Raw genomic sequence first — 22,843 nt, 5'->3', positions numbered from 1 at the left:
TTTGTCACCACACAGGGTTTAGAAGATTGCATCTTATCCATGGGGGCACACATTTATTACTGAGTGAAAACATCCTCCATGGCAATAAATAACTCCCGGCCTTCATCTAACTAGCAGAAGAAATAAGTGAGCACATAAATAAATGCTAATTACAATTGATCTTGAGACTGTTTGGACTTGAAGAGCAGCTGCAACCAATAGAAGTGGGACATTTGCAGTGCCTGCATAATAAGATACAATACAGCATTTCAATGAATTTGTCTGAAGAAGCTCTTACCAGCATCCAGCACCTGGGGCTTCCAGCATTTGTCCCACATATTATTATTGTGTCGTTTACTTTCTGAATGACGGTGATGAAATTATCACACTCCAGCTGTGAGAGAAAGAGGCAGTAAAAGAAAGTGACAAAGGCATAAAATCAGGCAGAAGCAAGAGGGAAAGGGAGAAAAATGTGCAGATTGGGAGAGGGATTAAAGACACAGAGAGACAGAGGGGGAAATGAGATTGGAGACTATGGAGAATATGTGAAAAAGTGATTAAAAAAGAGAAAGGCAGCACAAAGGGAGAGAAAAAACAAGACAAGACCAAGGGACTGAGAATAACAAACAGAGGAAGAGAGGAAGGTGGAGTTGAGGGACAGAGAAACAAAACAAGAGTACAACATAAAACAGATTACTAGAGCAAAAGCGGATTGCTCAGAGAGAGAGAGATTTAAGAAAAATTGGAAGCAATCCATGCTCTGAACATTTTTGGCAGACAGCGCACAGGAGGCTTAGCCCTGCAGTACAGCACCGCTATACTCCATATGCATCACTTATTCATTGAGTACAGAAAATGGACTGCTATCTCAAAGGCATTACTGGATGTTGGATGAAAATGAATGAGTACAACCTAAAGGGGTAAATTCTGATTTTAGGTCCCGGCGGTGCTCATGTTGACTCATGTTTGTTGTCGTTTATCTTTAACAAAAAAGTGCTTTTTAGAAAAACGAATTCTGATGAAAACAAGGCTAGTAGAAACTGGAGACGGAGGAAGTACATCACTAAGTCCAAAAAGCAGGGCCAGAGCTTGTGTAAGTGTGTGTAGGTGGTTGTGTAGGTGGATCTGTAGGTGGATGTGTAGGCGAGTGGGTGGGCTGGGTAATCTGTGTGTGAGTGTACACTTTTTTACTTTGTGTTCTTGAGAGAAATACTTTGAGTTTGGGCATGTTTGCTAAGTGATTTTACATGGCCCACACTAAAATGTAGGACTGAGATTACAACATTAGAATTTGTTTGAAACAAGGTCTGAAGTATGCTATCTGGAAGAATAACAGATGAGTGTGAGTCTTACCGGGGCCAATAGCTGATGTCAATCTCAAACCAATGTCTTCTTTGGTAGCATCATTTTTGATCAGGCTAAAGCTGGTCTCAAATTCGTGTGATGTTGTGTTTTTTTTACTGCACTGCTTGGCAAGGAGCTCTCAACACTGCTAACAAACAATGCTCATTGGAATACCATCCCAGTACCCGTAGGAGTTACATGCATATTTAATGATTCTGCACCTCGTGATTTATGTCCAAAGCCAACATTTAGTGCCAGTGCAGGAAGTAGTGCTTCCTTAACGTAGCAAGGACAGTAAGGGAATGGAGGTTGGGGTTGGCATGCAGGCATGTATTATAGCATCAGTCTTTCCTCAGCCATTATGCAAATGCATCAATTCAGCTGCCGGAGGAAAGTCAGAGGAGAGTGCCAACGCTAATTGCCGCTACTCCTTGCTACTAAAGGGGGCTTTTGTCATGTTTTCCAAATGTTATTCGATCAAAATGACAATACAGGCATGTACAGAATAGGTATTTAGGAAAAGTCAGGGCAGGAGGGAAACATATCATACAACGACACAATGACAGAATAATTCAAATTTTGGAACCACGACGCATCAAGCATCTACATTTTGTTATTGTTGTGTTCAACCTGGACCATATTTGCCTTCAGTGTATTTGCTCCATGGGCTCAGCTTTTGGGGACTGTGTGTTCTGGACAAACTGAAGCTGACATGGATTTAGTTATAAATACAGTCTGTCTATCATCTAGGGGAAATGTTTTTACCGAACCTCATGGCTGTCCTATCACTGAAATATGTTGCCTCTTGACCTTCATTCCCCTTTTTCGGCGCCATTGGCTTTATTAGGTAACATTTACTGTGTCTCTCATTACGTTCTGATTTTCCACCATCTGCCACTGCCAGACTCTCTGGAAGCTTTAGGTCTGTTTATGCAGGGAAGACAGTGCCCTCTTTGTTTTGTGCCTTAACCCCAGCAACACTTTTCTTTGATGTATACTCACAACTGTGATGGGTTTTAGCTTACATTAGATATGGGTAGAAATATTGAAATGGTAGAATTCCTAGCCAATTGAAATGCAAAAATGCTCTTGTCCTGATGGCAACCTGCTCATGGTTGTCAAAATAGACTTCAGTTAACATGCTGCCTTAACAGAGAATAGGAATAACACTCCGTTGTTAAACCTGACTGCAGTTAACAGTCCTGGCAGACATTGGTGGGCTGGACACTGAAGGGCTCTGAGCAGCTGTATGTAGCCTCTGATACAGCTACAGTAAATATGATATGAAGATAATTGGCAGCTTTTGAAGCACTGATGTTACAAATAGATCAACAGTGCTTTTAAGCAAGGTGTCACTTCTTTTCTGCTGTGAGCACTCAAACTCAAGGAATCATCTATTGAAATCCAAACTGAAGTTTCTCAAGACAAGTCATCTCAACATATTAATGCTAACCCTAAAGCCGGGTTCACACAGGAGGCGAAAGTGCCACGAAGCGCTGCCCATGTTAACCGATTGCGTTGTTCAGACTGGACGTGGTGTGGAGCTCCAAATCCAAGACACATAATGCTGTAATTTGTTCCATGTGTTTGGGCCCAGTTTATGAAAGTTAATTGTAACATTCTTGTCCCCTAAAAAATTGGTTTGGTTGTACTTAGCTCCACCTTCTCGTGTCACTTCTGGTTGCAAATAACCAAGATGGCGATGGCCAAAAACCAAAATGGGGACGGTCATCCACATCCACTCTTTCTGTATGGATTGCGTATGGGAAAAGTATTTTTGGGCCAGTGGGCACCATGTGACCCGCAATATTGACTGTGGCCCCTACACCACAAAACGGCCTCATAGCAACACCCTGGTCCTCTATCTGTGGGCTTGCTCATGATATACTCCAGAAGACAGAGGACACATATAGACACTTGGTACATATTACTAAGCGATCCCTTGCAGACATGACCCCCGTGGCTATAAAGATGCTGAGAGTATAATTTGTTTTTAAGTGTTAACATTATGGTAGAGAGCATAGTCATATTTCTGAAGTATCTGAAGTATTAAATTTGGCTCTAGAGGCGGAAATTAATTATTTTTTGAGCTAATGAGCAAAAGCAGAAGTTAACCCTGAGAATAAATGGAAAATGTGTTTCAATGATCTTAATTTCCTGTAATTATAAAGCAGTGTCAAAATGAATGTGGAAATTATTGATTGATGTACAATGGTGAAGATGGTCTTGGTAATAAAAAGTGCAACCTTTAAATACCAAGACATTCTCTTGCCAGGCACCTTTTTTGTCATTTGGATTTCTTTATTTTCTATGACAGTCAGCATATCAAGTAGCGCTGTATCCTACTTCTTAAGATTATTCCTGAGCCTCGGAGCATTTCGCATTAAGTTGAAGCTCCCCCACACTCTTAGGCTTATTTCAGGTTGAGAGAATACCAAGAGATGAATACAATATTGTCTCTCGATGGAATTATGCACTCCAATTATCAACAGATTACCCATCTGTGTTTGTTTTAGGTGAAGCTGTCTCGCGTGTAATGTTATCTCATATATTATAAATTACCATTATTTATGCATATATTTGTCTTTATTGCACGTCATGAACATGAACCTAAATAGCTGAATTAAAACTGAACATTGTAGAACTAACCTCACTGTAGTGCAACTGCAGATGATGATGAAGAAGATGATGATGACAAACATGATGACATCGATGATAATACAGTGATGGGGTAGGAGAATGCTTTGCAGAAGTGATGGAGGAGCTGTCGGTGAGGATGCATTTCTACCTCGAGTGGTGCAGCCTTTGCCTTGCAGGTATCAATTGCAGTCTGGTCCGATGCCGCTGGGATCTGTGGGAGGAAGGACTGTTCAGTTTGTGCCAAGTTCTTATACACTGCCCTGTTTCAGCAAGAAAACTGTGACCTTGCTGCAGCTGCTAAAACACAATCCTCACAGAAAACATCTACTTTCTTAGCTAACACCACTCACTGCATTCAAGGATTTATTTTCTCATTCAATTTGTCATTTACATCCTGTGTACAACCTGCCTCCTGTACTTCACATTTCCCCAAATTCCTCTCAACAACCCCCAAAAGAATAGCCATGAACGTGTTGCTCCAAGTCAGGCGGCACCCTCCGAAAAAGTGAAGCCAATGCGGAAGTGCCTCAAACTTGCATTCTTTCTAATGGCCATCCCCCTGACGACTCCCCTGGTTGCACATTGTAAACATGAGTTTATGGTCTCAATCTATAGTTTCAAGTCTTCTTCAATACAGCATGATATTCATTTAGTAAATTATGGTCCCATTTAGAGTCAAATAGACCATAAAGCAGGGTATGCTTTAGGGTGTGGCTACCTTGTGATTGACAGGTCGCTACCATGGTAATGTCTGGTCTGGGATTTGTCAGTGTTTTCGTTTTACAACTCTAACCCTTTCACAGTGTGTTTTCAGTTCATGAAAGTTAATGATAACATTTTGGTAGCCTAAAAATGTGTTGTTCAGCGTTCCGTTGTTCTTAGCTTCACCCTCTTGTGTTACTCCTGGTTGCAAAAAACCAAGATGGCGACGGCCAAAATGTCGAACTCAAAGCTTCAAAACCGTAGTCCGCAAATAAATGGGTGATGTACCTGTGACCAAAGAATGTATCTTGCTAAGAAGTGAAAGTCAATTGGTCGTTCCATTGCAACATCAGAGTCCAGCAGCAGAGCTACGCTTCCGCCATTTTGGACTGAATGTGACTACCGGACGCCAGTAAAACATCCGCCTACAAAGTCCCTTACAATAATAAAACAAAATGATTTATATTCTATTGTCATATTTAACGTCTCTACCGAAATGGCTTGTGTTGAATAATAAAAATATTATAAATATGCATACTATTATAACTATTTACTTATTTATTTATTAAGCTTTTCGCCCGGCCGCTTCCCAGAGGAGCATAAAGTGAGTGATCGGCACAAATGGAAGTTAGAAAAATCCAGCACACAGATTTTGAGAGTAATCTCAATCTTTTTCATCTCAAGGACCTCCAAAATCAATGTCCAATAGACCACAGACCATGGATGTATAAGAGGATGTGTCCTGTGCTTTTGCCCTGCGTGTTAGTAAATAGACTACAACTACATTAAATTATGTTTATGTCATGCTACTAGCACTACTAGCTACTGGCCAATAGCCGGTTGTTTGGGAACAGAGATGTTACTACATCCACCACGGTACAACCTTACAGCATACAGCCCATGGGTGTATTATAAGATGATAAAAGTGATGAATTACAGCCAATATGTCCGTTATTACAGTCGCATGCAGCTAGCAGGAAGCCGGCAGAACCCGATATGTCATATAGGACTAAACTCTGGAATCAGCAATTAGTGAATTTTATAACTTTTAGGACATAATGATTTAAATGAGGGCTATTTAAGTGTTTCTACTGGGAAGTCGATTTACCTCGAAAAAGAAAAATTCTCCTCTGATTTAAAGACGTCTCTTTTTACATCCATCGCCACAAACTCGTTGGCATTTTCAGTCCAAAATGGCTGTTGTCAAAAAGCACCAGGGTTTCGAGTCTTTGTTTCTATACTCTTTGACGGTGACTATGTCCACTTCTTATATGTTCTCAGTACATGTATGTGGAGAGACCAATAGATAGAAAGAGGAATGACAAGGCAGAATGAACTTATCCTTGTGAGAAAACTACTGAGCGTGGTGCCCCTCAGTCAAACACGCATTGTTTCTCCATTGCAAAATAGATAACTGAGTTTAGTGACCTTTTAATAATAAGTGTTTCCTACTACAATTGTTGAATCTCACAAAAGAATCCCTCACTCTCCCATGCTGTGTGGCTGATGTCTACTGCTGCTGTTTTTGAGAATTGAAAATTGTTATTTTTCTACCATCATGCTTCACTGAACTAACCTGCACTGGAAATAACTCCTGACATCCTGTCACTTAAGTGTGTGAATGAGATAAACACACCATCAGAATAGTCCTTCAATGCCAAACACATCAGCGAATCGCTGTTTTTCCACCTGTCTTTTTGTCTCCACTGAGGGAAACCCAACTCTGAGTCTGCAATCATTCTGAAAAATTGGGCATAGTCATGTTTGGATGAAACATCAAGCTTACAGTCTCTTCGATTTGTCAGGCTAGTCAGTGCTGACACTGCAACCCACGCACTGTGTAATTTTGAGCTTATGTTGACATTATTAGCTCAGTGAATGATGTTTTCTTTCCTCACAGGGAGGGATATGTGTAACTTCATTAATGTATGCATGACCAAACTTCCTCTGCCCTCAGCTGCTGAAATGGGTCAGCGGCAGGCCAGCAGTCTCATCTCTCTCTTCTACCCTCTCTGGCTCACTGGGTCACCCTCACAGCAGGAGGGCACCTATATTTGTTGTCCTCCAGCAGTCTGGCAAACAGGGTTTGTAATAACCCTAAACCTGGGAGCAGGGGAAACAGCTAGCCTGGCTCTCTCCAAAGTTCAAAAACACACCAACCAACACATAGCTTGTTTGTTTCATCCATACACAAACTGAAAAGTTAAAAGTAGGGCTGTCAATCTATTAAAATATTTAATCGCAATCACATGATTGTCCAAAGTTGATCGTGATTACTGCATTTAGCATAGAAAATATGCTCAAATCATAACATCGCAAACTGCAGCCCAACAGGCAACAACAGCTGTCAGTGTGTCAGTGTGCTGACTTGACTATGACTTGCCCCCAAACTGCATGTGATTATCATAAAGTGGGCATGTCTGTAAAGGCGAGACTCGTGGGTACCCATAGAACCCAATTTAATTCACATATTTTGAGGTCAGAGGTCAAGGGACCCCTTTAAAAATGCCCATGCCAGTTTTTGCTCGCCAAAGTTTAGCCTAAATTTGGAGTGTTATTTCACCTCCTTTGCAACAAGCTAGTATGACATGGTTGCTAATGGATTTCTTCCAGTTTCTAGTTATATCATATACATATACATATCATACCAGCATCTTCAATCTAGCTTTAAAACTGAGCCCGCTACAACCAAAATAAATGCAAGATGCGTTAATGCATTAAAGAAATTTGTGGCGTTAACATGATTTTGCATTAACACGTTATTATCGTGTTAACTTTGACAGCCCTAGTAAAAAGTTACAGTATGTTTCGTTAAAGCTAGTTGTGTGTCATAGTCTGGCACTGTGTCCAGATGCCCTCAGACATTTTGTAGACTGGACTGAGTATTTTTCTTTGTTTTGGGTTTCCTGTACTTTGTTTTTCCTCCTGTGTTCCTGTACTGGCTCTCCCCTCCTTTGCCCATCTACACACTTCCTCTGAATCAGCCTCGTTAGTTCTTCCCAGGCAATCAGCTCCTTTCTTGTTCCCAGTGTTTTTCCCCTGCCAATCAGCTTCCTGCCCATTCCTCAGCCTAATCACCTCATTCCCCTCACCTGAGTTTCTCCGCACATCTCTCCACCTGAACTTCATCCTCTCATCAGATCAGTTTGTATTTAAGTCCTTGTTTTCAGTTCAGTCTTTGTTGGATCCTTGATTTTGTTATGAGAGTTTCAGTGTTGCCTTGCCTTGCCTGACATTGTGCTGCAATGATTTCCTTACTTTTGGAGATGTCAATCAAACACACACTGTACATGCCCAAGCAGACCTGAGGGGAGGTTTAATCAGAACAACATAAGGGAAAATAGCCTTTAACTCAACCTTTAGGTCCCTGCTGCCTATTTTACCTTAAGATTTATGTAGGATCAGCACCTCCAAACACTGGTTGGTTGCCAAAGTGTTTTTTGAAGTGGACTGATTTAAAGACAGTAGTTAATATTTCAACTGGTTGGCAACTGATCTTTTATAACTCCTCTAATCGGCAGTAGGAGTGGTTGCCCATTACAGAAGACAGTCTGGAGCTGAGAGATTAAACTCCCCCAAAGCAGAGCGTAAGGCGTACAAGACAGCAAACGCAGCTAAAAGTAAAGTATACCTGCAGGTCGCGGACCCCTCTGTTGTTGAACGTCAACACATAGACCATCGCCTGGCCGCCCACGTACAGCGTGTCGCTCCCTTCCTGGTGGTACATGCTGATGTAGTTCTCAGGTTTGTTGAAGTGGAACCTGGAGGGCTCTGTGGATCATAACAAAGTATATTAGAGAGATGAGCTGGCAGACAGGCGCTTTCCTTGAGTACATTGTTGTTTTAATTGTCAAATTTTTTCAGTTTGTGCAATGCAAATGTGCCCTTTGGTAATAAAGTTAATATAAATGAACCAAACTCAATTAAATTAATTCTAAAAACAAGACAAAAAAACAACAACAGCAACCATTTTGGATTTCAATAACTTAACACTACTTCTGCTGTGACTAATGAAGAATGAGGGAAGAAGAATATATACAGCATTTTTCCAATCACGGTTAAAAAGCAATTTCCAAATGATAGGAAATCAATCAAATCAGCTGATTGACAGCTCAAGTAAAAAAAAAAGAAAAACAAGGTACGGTAATAAAAAAGATTCATAAAGTAGAGGTCAAACACAATAACAAAGGGTCAATGCATGAAAGCAAAATTGAGTTTCAGGAAGTTATTTAAAAAGATGATCCAGATTTATCCGGGCTAAGCTCCTCAGGCAGGTCGAATCAAAGTCTCGAAGCCCTGATGGCAAAGAGCCAAACCTCTGGATTTTAATCTACATTTAATCTGGCGTCAATATAGGAGCTAGCTCAAGGACTCCTAGATATGAACAGGTTTGATTTACCAAAACACTCGATCCCATGTTGCTGCCCTTTAGATTAAACCATGAGTCTTAGGCTTGGGTGTTAGACGAAAAGGGCATTTGGTGGGAGCATAAATATCACTGAAATAATCATGTGGGCGAACACCATCACATATGCTTGGTTGAATTACTCTCAGGACACCTCCAGAAGTCTCAGAAGTGCACTTTGGCATTTCTGATTCACCCATCCAATCAGACTCACACTTACTCCAACTGTGTCTGCATTTAAAATAGATTCAAATCTCTGCATCTATTTAAAAGATGTGGTTACATGCAGAATATGTACTAAAAGTCATCTTGAAGATATAAAAGAGTTCTCCAAAAACCTGCCATGTCTAATATTGAATGCTACATAATTCAAAGATGGGTTTATTAAACTTCAAAGTTTCAGGTCCTTTCATATAGGCCTGCCAGCCTTTTTTCTTTCATTTGCTCCTGGACATTTCCCCATTTATTTTGTAAAGAGACATTTCAGAAAATTCCAGTATGAAAAGCTTAAAAGCTTTGAAGCAAACCAACCAGCCACCTGTTAGAGCTTCTGACAACATAGAATAGAAAAAAATAATAATGCTGTATCAAATCTGAGTAGCAGAAAACAAGCTTTCATTTTTCCCTTTCATCTTCAACAGAAATACATCCTGAGTTCAAAATTTAATTCCAAACTAATGATGCATTTTGCTCGTTGTGTCTCCATATAAATAGCTACACTAATAATGACAAGACGTGATTATACAGTCATGGTTATTGGTTACAATGTATTTGTAATGATTTCTTCTCATCCCTGAAATAAAAGAAAGACATCCAGTCTGACAGCAAAGCCAGGATGAAGTGGTGGTGATCACTGGTACAGGTTGCTAGCCAACCAACTAAGTTTCTATGGAAACAGTGGCCCCTCTGATTGGCTGGAATCTAATTGATGATGCTTGCACTTCACAAGGAAGTAAAGGATGCACGAGGAAGGCCAATGTGGCTGATGGCTTAGGTAAAAACATATACAGTATATTATTTTTACTGTCATTGAGGAACACTGTAGCTCGCAAAGTATACCAACAGATATATATTGGCTCTTAGCCAAAGCAAAAACCCTTTCTCCAATCCTGACCTTCCATGTGGACAAACTAGTGTCTTATTAATATCTTAATCCAACCTGTCTCAATTTACATTCAATTTACATTTCAAGTTTTAAAGTCATTGTATCATTTGTGTTGAGGCTATCACAGTGTAACAGACCTTGGCTCATGTTAACCAGAGGATGCCTAGCAAAGCATCCTATTAAGGGTACTCTGTGGAGTGTTTGACCATTGGTAGCACTAGGGAGCAATGTTTTGAGTGAGTCATGAGTGGGTCCCCATTTAATTTGTTCTTGTGCACACTCTGGACGCACATGCACAAAGGTGATGTGATACACATTCCTGACAACGGATTGACACCATTTTACTGATCTACAGGTAGTAGTAAGAAGAAGACTGCGAGCAAGTAGCTAGACACATATTTTAGGAGGAAGGAAAATGCATTCAAGATTTCTGCCTCGAGGCTCAAACACAATAATGACAACCGCAATGTGTTTAGGTGAGCAACACTGAATGCAACACACAAACAAACTCTTGTTTGTTTACAAGAAAACTCCACAGGGTACCTTTATAGTACCACCTAAGCAATAGCAGCTCAAACACTTGGACAAAGTGCTTGACTGTCAGAGATGCTGTCCCAGTTCTTTTAAGCAACTAAGAACACTCACGAGGAACAGAATGTACAGTCCTTTTCACAGTGTCTTATTCCATGTCTTTCTTAACACATCTTCAAAAGGGTGACACATATACAACTGGAATGACAACCCGTTCTCACTCCCAACTCGTCAAATACTGCAGTTTGATCACTGCCCGTAGGCGTCTCATACTGACGCATGAAGTACAATTTAGCGTCTGTTCGGGAAGCACTGGGCTTTCGGGTAACTTCAATGTAAACCCATCTGTGTGACTGTTAGACGGTCAGAGGAGCTGACGCAGTATAAAGAGTGAGAATGTACGGGTAGGGTGGGAGGGAGGGGAGGTTGAACGGGTCCAACAAACACAGGACTTTCACCTAGGAGGCCGCTGTTTGTGTCTAACCCAGTCAACGCTGACTATAACTACCATACTTTACTAACGGCAGTTACGTGTAGTACATTCATCCATCTATGTTCTTCCACTTATCTGGGGCAAGATTGTGACCCTCCAAAGGGAGGCATCAAGGAGGCATCCTGATCAGATGTCCGAACGACCTCAGCTGGCCCCTTTCGACACGAAGGTGCAGCGACTCTACTCCGCTCACCTCCCTCCTGATGTCTGAGCTCCTCACCTTATCTCTAAGGCTGAGCCCAGCCACCCTACGAAGGAAACTTGACTGCTTATATCAGAGATCTCATTCTTTCGGTCACTACCCAAAGCTCATGACCATGGGTGAGGGTTGGAACTGGTATGATAGACTGGTAAATTGAGAGCTTTTGCCCTCAGGCTCAGCTCCCTCTTCACCACAATGGTCCGATACAGCGCCCGCATAACTGTTGATGCTGCACCGTATTGCCTGCCAATCTCCCACTCGATTTTACCTTCACTCGTGAACAAGACCCTGAGATACTTGAACTCCCTCGCTTGGGGCAGTGACGTTACGTGTAGTGATTTTACATAACAAACGTAAGCTTACTGGTTTTAATTCAATCAACAATCCTTTCCTAAACCTAACCGAGTAGTTTTGTTGCCTAGACCTAAACAAGTAGTTTTGTTGTGCAGGTAAACCATAGACTGTATATAAGAAGTTGATGTAGTCACCGTGACGTTACCCATTGTGGACTGCTGTTTTAAAGCCTTGAGTTTGGCATTTTTTTACAGTTGCCCTCTTGCTATTTGGCCATCGCCATTTAGTTTTTTTGCAACCAGAAATGACACAAGAGGGTGGAGCTAAATACAACCGAAGCTGAATAAGACATTTTCAGGTGACCAAAAGGTTACAATTAACTTTCATGAACAGAAAACACACTGTGAAAGGGTTAAAGTTTTAAGACGAAAACACGGACAACTCCCAGACTGGACAATGCTGTGGTGGCGACCTGCCAATCACAAGGTAGCCACTACCTAAAGCATACCCCGCTTTATGGTCTATTTAACTTTAAATGGGACCATAATCTACTAAATGAACATCATGCTGTATTGAAGAAGACTTGAAACTAGTGATTGAGACCATAAACTCATGTTTACTGAGGTAATTAATCAAGTGAGAAGTAGGGTCATTTTCTCATAGACGTTTATACAATCTGATTTATTTTGCAACCAGAGGAGTCGCCCCCTGCGGGCTATTAGAAATAATGCAAGTTTAAGGCAATTCAGCATTGGCTTCACTTCTCAGAGGTAGCTCACTGAGGTAAATCTAAAAATTAAGTAAACCTACATTGGAAGTTTTATTTTAAAAGAGACTGTATGCATGTAATGAGCGGAAATTATATGTTTCCTGAACACGGAAGTTTGTTTTGAAAAAAGACCATGCATGTAATGAGCGGAAAGTGACACGTCCAAAAGTTACACTAGAGGGTGGGGAGCGAGAACATGTTGGAAATGTCACATTCTGGATGTAATTTGAATGACTAACTTCTCTTTCGCACTAACTGTGAGCATGAATCTTTTTCTTTTTTTTCCTTGGACATTTAATCGTTGCTGATGGGTGAATTTTCGAAAGGTCAGCTTTTCAGGAAACAAGAAAAAAAGAGCCTTGTTTTTTAGCTTGTTTTTCAAAAAATGGCTTCATTCCCTTCCCCTTAGAGGAGCATGTAATCCTTGAACGAAGTTAAAACACGTTCGAATTAGTGAGTCACTTTTAAAGAATCAAATCCCTAATCGCAGTAAGAAATGTGCTAATTAAAGAGTAGTAAAGCGTAGATATTATTTTTTGGGAATAGTTTCCACTTGTACATGAATAAAGCATTCTGGATATTGAAAATACAGCAGAGGCAAAGTCAAAGGGGTTTTGATCTGGAAGCTTTTGAAGTGTTCCTGTTCTGGCATGATATAATGGCTACTATTTTATTTCCATGGAGTCTTTCACTGCAAAGTTGTTTTGTAGATGGACCTCAAGGTCCTCCATTATGAACTTGACAAGAAAATCTATCAGGCTCATGGTTCAATAAGGCGTTGAGGTGTTCAGGCCTCCAAATGCAGAGAAGGTCAACACGACCAATGCCTGAACTTTGGCAAAATGTTTTGATATTCAGGGAGTAGCCGTAGATGTCAAAGTCTTGAGATGAGCTGTCTCTCTTTCAGTGCTTCACTCACGCTCTCTGTCTCTTTCTTTCTGTTTGTCTCCATGTCTCTCCTCTTTCTCCTCTTTTATGACTCTGATTTAGATCCTCTTCTTGTGTTTGTCCTGCTTTGCTTCTCTCTGATATCCTTGTCACTCTCAAGCACACCTATTCAAAAGAAGGTGAGTGCACATAATGTACAGTAAAGTAAGGCAGATACATTTTGTCTCACCCTATTCACTACATAATCCTAATCAGTCCTTTAAAGAAGTAAGGAGAAACACAAAACATCCCGCTTTGACTAACCTCTCTCATATTTTCATACCTGAACAAACATACTTTACACACACACTCATGCATCTATAAATATTAACCATTATTTGTGTTATTATTTTGATCAAACCTGTGCTAATCAATATTTTGTATGTTATGATTGACTGAAATGTCTATGAGTAATGTGAATGGGAAACATTCCAAATACACACACATTATCATTTGTTCGTTTTGGCATGTGCCTAATTCATGTCCTGATGACAGTTTAATTCCAGCCCGTTTGAACGAAAAGGTGTATAAGTGCTACTATAATGCCCAAGGCGTTTAGCGTGCAATGAGTACGATTTCCACGTGCCATTTGTGTGCATGTATCCTGTCCTGATTGCAATGTAAATGCTTCTGCAAATGCAGTAAATGCTACAGCAAGAGTTAGTGACGTAGTATAAAGAGCAAGAAGACCCATTTTCGAGACCAGTGATTTGTTTTGTAAATTACGTTAGTAACGTTTGTCCCATGTTTTTTATTGACGTTTGTGGCGCATCTTCTGTAGTTGGGCTAATTGTTTCTTTACGCGTTTTACTTAGTTTACTTACTTATTTTAAGCCCAACAAGGATGTTTTCCCTAACCCTGACTAAGTGTATTTCTTGCCTGAACCTAAGTTAGTGGTTTTCTTGCTTAAACCTAACTGTGGACATTTGCATGACATGCAAAAAACAACGTACAAATAACGTGAAAAGACTAAAATGCGTAATCATGACACACAGAATGTCTGTGTAATGTCGTGGTGTTTATACGCCCTTTGAGTGAGACCATGTTGTTAATTCACATATACAGGCTGTAGGCCTACACTCAGTTTCCAGTTTAAGTACACCTGGCTAAGACAACTGCAGTCTAATTGGACCAGACCTGCAATAAATCCTACCTTCATTAAGATTAGAATCACATTTCGTTGACTGTTTTAGGTGTTGATGGCGTTTTGGAGGCTGCAGTTTGGTGTTGCTAAACTGCATTGTAGTAGACTGAGAGGAGTAATATTCTGTCTAACCAGTTGAAAATGAAAACCTTCAGGAAGGTAGAATGTATTGTACTAGTATGCTCTAAGTTGTTTTTTGGGAGGGATGCACTTACGATGACATATTGTTTCTACTGAGGTTCAATGCAATTATCTTAATAGCTTTGGACAGATGTGTCTGCCAAATGAATGCAATTTAATGCATCAACTATACAGTAACCTCAGCCATCACAGCATGTCTAACTTTAACCCCTTAACACTAAACCCTATTTCACATAAATCTCTGTTGTATAGCCCTGGAAAAAGTTCCTTGAAGGTACACATTAATGTCCTCATTTGGCACTAAACGTGCTCTGTGGGGACCCTGTGCCTTCTGAGGACCTCGGAGCTGTCCATGGTGCTGAAACAGCTCCAGCTCTGACTAAAACAGCTCCAGCTTCTTCTTCTTCTTGGGAAGGTTTTGCACTCCAGGCTCAAAACTGCACCTTTTGATGGATTCCCTTTTGACAGTTTTCTACCTGTGTGTGTGTGCGTGTGCGCGTGTGTGTATGCCCCTAAAGACAGGCATTTATAGCTCAAACTGCAATTGCATAACAACGAGTTTGATTGATATGACTTGCACGTCCAAGGGCCGTCATCTTGTGCGTTTTGTACTGTGCTCATCCTGCAGGGAGGGGGAGGGATACAGATACAGATAACTTGACACACAACCCCCCATCTCTATACTGATTGCTGAATACATTAGAGGAGTGTGTGTGTGTGTGTTAGGTGTAAAAAGGCGTGAGTGGAATAGATAACTAGGAGTCGGCTTGGAATTTTCCATTCAATGCCCTCCTCCTCCCTTCCTTTCAACCCCCTTTTTTTTTCCATGTCTGTATATTTGTAAATGTACATAATGCATGTATATGTACCCTATACAGCAACCCTCTCTCTTTCCTGGAGCTGGACTCCTCTGCTGCTGCAGTGTGAAGAAGCAGCTGCTCGTGTCTGCCCGCATTGCAGCTCTGCAAGGACGCTCTGCAAGTGACTGTGTCAACCTCCAAAGAGTCATATTTCACAGTAACGAGCGGTGGCATGCGGGTGTTTACAGCAGGGTATAGCAGTGTGTTGAGGGGCGAACGAGGCGCCATGTTACTCCAGAAGGTAGAAGGGGATAGGTTGTTTTTTAAGTGCCTCTGGTTTTTATTCCAGTGCGCCTGGAGGTGAGCCTATCCATGGAGGGACGGCAGCCAATTAAAGCCTACAGATGCCTCTTAACTGATGCAACCATTTACAAGACGAGCATGTAGTGAGCTTGCACTGAAATAAAGCGAATACATAAGTTTTCCAAAAAAGACCAACAGAAAAAGCCACAAGTTGCACAAATCAGATCCAAATCATTCAGATTTGCCAACAGTGCCAGTGTGCACACAATTCAACCTGGAAATTGAATAGAAACAAAAGTCATATTCTGCACATGATCTGTTGTTAACATTGAGATGATAACAGCATAATGAGGTTTTTTTTTTCCCTCCAGATGTTCATCCTGTTATAGCCTAGTGTGAACAGTGTGTGCGTGGCCTGGATGGTGGAGCGCGTAATTTACTACTCGGTCAGTGGGGGGGAGGGCAGTGTTTTAAGAGATTAATCCATCCAGAGGTAGACCTGCCAGTATTACTGGTGCTGTTTTGTCCATCTTTTGCAAAGGAAGGGCAAAACACCATGGGTTGATGAGGAGAACTGGAAAACGACTGGCTACATCACCTTGTGACTAAACTCTGTTCATCCATCCATCCATTAATTGATTCATTACCTACCATACACATTAGATGAATTGATAAAATAATGAATAATAAGCTGGATGACTTGTGGTAAAAAAAAAAGCAGATCCAGAAAAAGACAGCTGCCTTACCGTGCAGAATAAATTTCAGCCGAGGTGACTTCCCGGCGATAATCGTTGCACAAAGCGACAGCAGGATGAAAGAATTCATCTTCTTCTTGAAGCTCTTCCGTGTGTAGCCGGTTAGTAAAAAGACGCTCCACTAAATCCCTCTTCTTCTTCCTTTGCAGCCGTCTTCTCTGGTCCCTCCTCGATCTGCTGCTGCTGCGTCCCAGATCAGATCTGATCCACACCGACTGACTGCTGGTCCTGGTCCTCCTCTCCTATCTGGTCCGTCTGCTTCGCCCGGCGGTTCAGTTTGGAGAAGTCGGGGTGTCAGGCTCCACCTCGGAAACAAAAGGCAGAGAGAGAGAGAGAGAGGAGTGGAGCCTCTCAGCAGGGACGCAGGGAATGAGAAGTGGGATTGCAAAAAAAATGCCTACAAAACACCTCACTTTGGGTTTATAATGACAGGCGCGCGTTAGGCGTCATACCTGTTGCTGATAGTGAACGATGATGTCCACAGATATTTTATAATCATGTCACTCATCTTGTTTTTTGTGTATACACTGAGGATCTCATCATTTTCTCTTCCAGGTTCCAGCTTTTTTTTTTTTTACATTATTTTATGTCATATTTTCTACTGAAACCCAAAATCATAACAACATAGACAATCCTTATGCATTATGCAGGACGACTACATTTCCTAATTTCACTTGCAATTCTGACATGATATATGATCCTATACTCTCAGGGCTCATTTTGTGTTTGCACACAAGCTCCAACACCAACAGCCAATAATGACATTGCCTCAGCAACTGCTTCTACTGTAATGTCTAATCAATATGTGTCAATACATACCTGTTGCTGATAGTGAAAGATGATGTCCACAGATGTTTTATAATCATCTTGTTTTTATTCAATTTCATTTTACATCCGTGTACACACTGAGGATCTCATAATTTTTCTTGTCCAGGTTCCAGCTTTTTTTTTTTTTTACAATATTTAATGTCATATTTTCTACTAAAACCCCAAATCATAACAACATAGACAATTACGCATCCTGTAATGGAAAATGACATTGCATGTAATGATGTCTCTTTATGCAACAGTGGAAAGTCACTGTCTGTGTGTTCTTCATCTCATGTAGTGGGAAAGTACTGAGTGTTGACTTTTACTGGGACACTGTCTGAGTAAAACAACTCCTTTTCTCACAGTCCCTGTTGTAGATTTCGATATAATCCCATTGTAATAATCTCCTGCAGTTCATCTCTTCTGCAGACTTTGTGTGACTCTGTATAACCAGTGCCTTTTCTTGCAAGAATAAAATACAACAAAGACATTTCATCTGTTTGAGATCTTTATTTCAACGTTCAGTAGGACTCATCTTGTAATATTGACAGAATTTCCATTACAATTCTTACATGCATATGCAGGACAACTACATTTTCTTAATTTCACTTGCAATTCTGACATGATATATGATCCTATATTCTCAGGGCTCATTTTGTGTTTGCACACAAGCTCTAACACCAGCAACCAATAATGATATTGCCTCAGCAACTGTTTCTACTGTAATGTCTAATCAATATGTGTCAATACTGCCTGAGTGCCGGAATAGGAATGAATCAGCAGTTTGGCTCTGCTGCTTTTGCATTTGTGAAGTTAATTGACTCAAATTTAAAAAAAAAAAAAAAAATGTAACCACTCCAAAATGGTGAATGCTTGTTAGTGGAAACAATCAAACAGATGCTTCCATTTCCAGGAGATTGCTCTCTGCGTTATAGGCACCATCTGAGTTTCTATGGGGAATTTGGGAGCAATGTGATTCTTACAGGGAGAAATCAGCATGAGGCTATTTTGAAAAAACGAAGGAGACATTTGCAGTATTTCCTTAATTCAGAAAGCGCTATATGCCACACAGAGGTGGGTCCTTAGGAACAAACCTGTAAAAATGCACCCACTAGGGGGGCAATTTCCCTTTTTTCATATACTTCAAATGCCTAATTAATCTTCTCTCAATGTTGCCCCTTGAATCAGCACCTTTAGGTTCAGTCAGGGTTGTAACCCCTTGCTTACAAGAGCAAACTCTACAGGGATTCAGTTGTTTACTCATTACATCACACACATTTAACCTCAATCATGCATGTTATAAAAGCTTTAAAAAAGAGATTCTGTACCCAAGTTAATTGGGTGATTTTAGCATAGATAGGTGCTTAGCAGCCAGGTAAGTGTTTTACTACAACAGATAAGTAGGCCACATGTATATGGTTAGTTTGAATGTGGAAGCTGAGCTAGATTTCAGTTAATAAATATTAGTTAGATGTTCTTAGTCACAGCATTAACCTTCTTCCTCTCTTTCTACTCGCCTTGCATTATTGGGTTTAACCTCAGCCTTATCCTAAATGATGATGAAGCCTCTAAAATCTGTTGCACATGACCTCACTCTCACTCAACAGTGATGTCATTTTGTATCATGCAGTCGGTGTAATGCTGGAGAGGGAACGTCTGAAGCACTAGATGGCAGCAAAAGCAAGATTTTCCGTCTTTGTTTCATCACTGATCGTGCCTCCTAAATCATTACAACAGCAGTCTTCTGTCTCTTTCAGCAGCGGACTGTCTCTGGTAGGAGGTTTTATGGTGAGATCACCTGGTGTGCTCTTTCCCTGTAAGGTTAGAATTTCAGGAGAAAGAGAGGAAGATGACTTGATGCAGTAGTTTGCATCCAGTGCAGGAATCATCATCATTCAACCTTTTTTGTTGTTTATAATGATCGAAGGCAAAAGTCTGTGATACAAATTCAAACAATCACCTCACCTCCAAAATCAAAAAAAATGTTTAACTCTCAATTTGATTTACAGTTTGTTTTTATTTAGGGAATAACAGTGGGAAAACATCAACTTAATCTAACATTGTTTTCTAATGCTGTGCAGCCTTTTTTAAAAAAAAAAAAAAAGATGAGGCCTATAACTCATCTCAAAACTAACAGAATAAGTTCAGTAACACTACCCAGGAGAAAAAACAACAACAATGAAGTTGAATGAAAACATAATACATCATGATTGAAAAAAGGTCGGATATTCCTAGGTTGCAATTTAAACCTGCAAGTGGATAAATGCAGGCATTGTCTTCCTCTTAGTAATTAATTTAAGACTTTCCTCTTTTATCCAAATCCAATCAGGCTAGAGGCATCACAAGCGGATCATTCCTGACTTCGATTTACTTACAAAACACTTGGAGCTAATTGATGCAAATTGGTGTGTGCTTGTTAACTGTAATGGATCCCTTAAATTAGTAGGTCTGGCACCGCTTGCTGGTAATTATCAATACAAACCAGAGGACTGCAGGGTGACACTGGGAATATAAAATGATTTCATGTTCAACACAGATGCAACAATATAAATTATATAATATTTTTGCTCTTTCTGTTTTACACTGATGAAGTGATGTATAAAAATCAATAATACAAACAGACACAAGTCACTGATTAGTTAATTTAGCCTGCAGGGCTTTAAAAACAAAAGTTACCGTATAGATAAACAAAATCTTCAACGAGGATTAAACCTATTTTTGGTGATTATCTGATTATTTTTATGTAGTGTAACCAACAGGTCAACATTTCCAATTGTGTTACAGCCTACAGTGGAAACCAGGACATGGCACAAAAATAATGGTATTTACCAACCTCGCAGGATCAGTTAATAATGACTGAACTGTAGCAATGTTATTTTCTCAGTTAGTATATAAAGAAATAAACTTCAGAGTGGGCATGGCCAAAATACTAACCTGGGGCAGCTGTGGCTCAGGAGCTTCTAGAGTTGGCGGATCGATCTACATGTCAAAGTGTCCTTAGGAAAGAAACTGAACCGCAAATTGCTCACAATGGTAAAGCCAGCACATTGCTTGGTATCTTAATGTGGGCGTGTGTGTGTGTGTGTGTGTGTGTGTGTGTGTGTGTGTTCCTAACTTAGGCTACCTTTTGGGACACATTTCAGACTATTCAGACAATTAATTGGGGACAAAAGTCGTATCCCCATTTGGGGAAAAGCTGATTTTGGGATCATTGGTTAAGGTTAGGTTTAGGTTAAGGTTAGGACTGGGCAAGTAGTGGTTAGGGTTAGGGTAAGTCTCCAGGAAATTAATGTAAGTCAATGCAATGCCCCCAAAAATGACCCAAGTAAACGTGATCCTAATTTAGGATTACCTCTGCAGACACATTTCAGACTATAAACCAGTAAATTGGGGATGACTTGTCCAATTGGGAACAAAAGCTGTCTCCCTATTTGGGAAAAAGTTAATTTTTATTCATTAGTTAAGGTTAGGTGTATGACAGGGCAAATTCTAAGTGTATATAAATGCAGCCATTTACCATTTACTGACCAGAAATAAACTAAATCACCCCAAACAACATTGTTTTACCTGCCAAAATAGCATCCAAATGCACAAATATCTAATGAAAAATCGACCTAACTAGCCAGCACCACGACTAAAGGCCAGTAAACAAAACCCACCTCCAATTTCCTGACTGCTTCCATGTACACGTCTATGCAAGTACTGTACAGAGGTTTAATTCAACTAACAGACCCTTATATCAAAATCATTATTCAGCTCAAAGCACAGCTGAGCCTGAGTACAGTAGAGTTCAGCTTAGACTGAAAGGTGAATCAGGTCTGACAGTCAGGATGGTAACAACATGGCATTTACTCTGGCATCATGTTTAGGACTAAATTATTTGCCTCACTAGTGGTAGATATCTAAGAAAATCAATGTGGTCTATTCATTGTTCATCTATCCAACGTTTTCGTTTTCTGGTTATAAACTGCCCCAAAGTGCCGGTATTTATTGTGCAATCAGGAATATCGGTCCGTCTGTCTGAAGCCCCCCTTGAAGCTCCCTACAGAGATGAGTTTTTTTTTCTATTAACATGTAAAGTCATGTCCACTTTAGTCACGGTAATTCAGTTTGAAAGGTTTTTCCTCCTCTCTCTCATCTTTTCAAGGACCTCTCGTCACCGCTCATCTCCTGGCTGAAGGGCTGTAGAGACCACCTTCGTCCAGTACAGGTCAACTCCAGCTGAGTCGGAACCAGGCAAAATGACAGTCGAGACAGTGAGGGCAGTGAGGGTTGATTGAGACATTTTCAAGACCAGAATAATGATAAAGGTCGTAAGGATGAATAGAGATCTAGGTCTAGTACTGCACTAATCTCCTATTCAAACAAATCAGTGCATAAGAATTGGCATTTTAGGAAGTAGAGTTTTTCTTGTCGTTACTAGGGGAAAACACAAGAGCTAAAACAAAGATGTAGTCCTGCTTTTTAATTGTTATTCTATTTCCAGCTTTCCAGCACCTCAGCTTTGCCACCCTTCTTGTTAGCTGCTGTAATTTAGGTCATGTAATCATTTAGACCTATTCCCCTGTCACTCTAGATAACAGTGTCAGCCCAATGCCAACATTGTAAATGCAAAATGCATGTCGTGTTGTAAAGAAATGCTCCAGCAGAGGATCCTGAAACTACCATAACAGCAGATGCGAAGAGACCATAATGTTCTCGGTGGTGTGTGCATGCCAGTCATGAGGAGGGAGTGGCTTATAAACACCACTTTAATCTTCCCCTTTGGCTGTCTGTCCAATGGGAGCAAATAGTTGTATTAAAATAGATAATATAACAGGCCAAGCTGGGCCGGAGGATAGCACCCGCCAGACAGACCTATATAACAGATTGAGACATGCAGAGGTAATCCAAAAGGGTTTAAATCTCTGCTCATACACGTGATTATCAGTTTCCTTTCTTTCTTTTTTTTATTATTATGATTCTGGGCAACTGCATTATAGACAGACAAAGTGATTTTCTGTCCAGTGAATCCACTCTCAGCACTGCGAGTCTTTAAAATGTAATAAAGTGAAGCAAGGGTAAAATTCATTGGTTAACGTTTGGCTTATCACTTTCAAGTGCGATATTCTGTTTTTAACGGGGACTCAGCAGCGAAGAATATGCAGCAGGGGAGACCATAACTGTCAGCAAATGTCTAAAGACATTCATTCCAGCAGGAGTATAGGTACCTATGAAAGAAAACAGACAGCCACAATGGCATTCCTCTGCACACATAATCCTTCGTCTTCACAAGAAGACAAGCGTACATTTGTGTGGCTAAATGCCAGCTCTAGCTTTGTTATCTCACAAAGGGGCAACAGGGCCACTTTCTGTCTCAAATTGAAAAAACGTAGTCCTCACAATGGACTCACAGCGCAGAGATTAAGTGCTTTGGTTATGCAAGGAAATGTCTCCTTCTCTTGCCAATTTCCCAACAATTGAGTCATTTCAGAAGAAGATCCACCGAGAGATTGGTT

General features: G+C 40.6%; 1 protein-coding gene across 1 annotated transcript in view; it reads right to left on the bottom strand.

Moving 5' to 3' along the window:
- Positions 1 to 17,033, bottom strand: part of si:ch211-113g11.6 (uncharacterized protein LOC559008 homolog) — a 47,192-nt gene extending 30,159 nt beyond the window's left edge. Inside the window, exons 1-4 of the mRNA XM_037785282.1 lie at positions 16,527 to 17,033; positions 8,297 to 8,436; positions 4,112 to 4,174; positions 278 to 373 (exon numbers count right to left, since the gene is read on the bottom strand). Of these exons, the coding sequence (XP_037641210.1) occupies positions 278 to 373; positions 4,112 to 4,174; positions 8,297 to 8,436; positions 16,527 to 16,605 (378 nt within the window). The 5' untranslated portion in view covers positions 16,606 to 17,033. The remainder of the gene's footprint in view (positions 1 to 277; positions 374 to 4,111; positions 4,175 to 8,296; positions 8,437 to 16,526) is intronic.
- Between the last annotated feature and the right edge of the window lie 5,810 nt (positions 17,034 to 22,843).

The sequence above is a fragment of the Sebastes umbrosus genome, chromosome 11 (assembly GCF_015220745.1).
Source record: "Sebastes umbrosus isolate fSebUmb1 chromosome 11, fSebUmb1.pri, whole genome shotgun sequence".
Classification (NCBI taxonomy): Eukaryota; Metazoa; Chordata; class Actinopteri; order Perciformes; family Sebastidae; genus Sebastes; species Sebastes umbrosus.
This window is presented reverse-complemented; position numbering and strand designations above follow the sequence as displayed.